General features: G+C 42.0%; 1 protein-coding gene across 1 annotated transcript; it reads left to right on the forward strand.

Moving 5' to 3' along the window:
* Window positions 1-101: 101 nt before the first annotated feature.
* On the forward strand, window positions 102-458 carry TM35_000151270 (putative nucleoside transporter 1; the record flags this gene model as incomplete). The annotated part of the gene is made up of 1 exon (XM_029025779.1): window positions 102-458. One exon carries the CDS (start codon window positions 102-104, stop codon window positions 456-458), a length of 357 nt encoding a protein of 118 aa, XP_028882762.1.
* Window positions 459-1,767: the final 1,309 nt, after the last annotated feature.

A 1,767-nucleotide genomic window follows, 5' to 3' on the forward strand; every position in this document is an offset into this window, starting at 1 on the left:
TCTGCTGCTTCTTTGTTTTTGGTTCGGTGGTTGTGATATATCCTGGTGTTTTCTTTGCTGTAAAGACAGACAACGCGTGGTACACCACGATCATTGTTACAATGTTCAACGTTGGTGACTTTGTCGGGCGGTTTGCCCTCATGTTCAAGCGTCTGCAGCCATCACCTCGTGTTGTTGTGGCCGGTACATTCCTGCGACTTGTGGTCATCCCACCGCTGGTGCTGTGCGTGCGCGGCATTATTCCTGGTATTGCCCTACCGTACATACTGTGTTTGATCTGGGGTCTCACGAATGGTTACTTTGGTGGCATGGCGATGATCTATGGACCGCGTACGCCATCGCTGACAATGGCAGGCCAGCGCTCTCTTGCTGCTATTATGGTCGAATTGTCGCTGCTGCTTGGTCTGTTTATCGGGTCATCATTGGCCCTTGCTGTGAAGGAAGGATTTCCAAAATAGGCCTGCTGACTAACAATGTTGGCCGTAGTGTGGGTGCCAGAGAGCAAGAGTAGTATTCTGAATGGCATTCGCAAGTATAGGTATATGTTCCGTGTGTATGTTTATTTATTTATTTAAGCTGCAGCGACAGAGTACCTATACATACCTTCCCACAGACACACACACCCTTGTTGATATTGTTTGTGTGATTTCTTTTGGGACATCCTATTTTACCGTTGACAGACAAATATTTTTCTCCCTTTCCAAGAGATATTTTTTATTTACTGATTTTCGTTGACTTTTTTTTTCTCGGAAACTACCTTTCTCCCTGATTTTACGTTAAAGCTTTTGGGGCTATTTCTGTTGATGTTAATTCCACTAGCTTGTATTAAGAAGATGCCCCTGCATAGTGTTTTTAAGGGTTATTTTTCGATGTGTTTTTTCAATTTTACTTTTTCTTATATTTTCTGTCAGCTTGCGAAAAGAATGATCGAGTCTTACTGTATGTTAGTGAACAAGTTCTGTACTGGGGTTTTAACATTTGGGTGAATGAGTTTTCTTTCCAATCTTACAGTTCTGTCAATCGTAAGTTTCTGAAAAGCCCACCCAACCCAACCCACTCCGCCACGAGCGGGAAGCGGGCTAAAAGGGGCCTCTCAGCACTTCCATTTCGTAAGTTCTTAGGATGTTTTTCCAATAGTATAACCGTCTGGTAAAATACAATTTATTTTTTATATCATGGGGTTGCAATCCATGGAGGTCAAATACGGGGTTTTCTTTGTTCATCTGTTTTCTTGTTTATGGTAGAAGTAAGGCTAAGATTATTCGGGACTTTTTTTTTTGGGGGGGGGGTGTGGAGGAGGGTAGGGGCCCTCCACGGCTGAATTCTTTATAGAACCTACGTTTTTGGTTTTTTCTTTTTTCCGTTCTCTACTTTTGTATTACTTCCTTGTGGGGTGTCTTCTGAGATATGGAGATAGGAATCTCCCTTTTCGTAGGTTCAACGAGGGATTTCTCGAAAAGAATAATGCGGTAAATTGTTAGTGTATTTTCCCTCTTTTTCTGTTTATTCATTTCTCGCTCGTAGTGCGTGCGAACACAGTGTATCTTCTTGTTTTTGTTTACTATTTTTCTATTAATTAAGCCTGGCCACATCAGAAACTGTTTTTTCTCTGTTTCCTGTTTTCCCCACCGTATTTGCCTTGGTTGGTGGTTGACAGAGCGATTTTCTTTGCTTGTGTGTGTGTCTCCTTGTTTTGATCTTCTCTTGCAATTTTTTCCCTTTTACTGTCTGTCTCTTCTCAAAGGTAAATCTCTGCTCCGTAACAGT

This window comes from Trypanosoma theileri (genome assembly GCF_002087225.1).
Source record: "Trypanosoma theileri isolate Edinburgh chromosome Unknown TM35_Tth_15_V1, whole genome shotgun sequence".
Taxonomy (NCBI): Eukaryota; Euglenozoa; class Kinetoplastea; order Trypanosomatida; family Trypanosomatidae; genus Trypanosoma; species Trypanosoma theileri.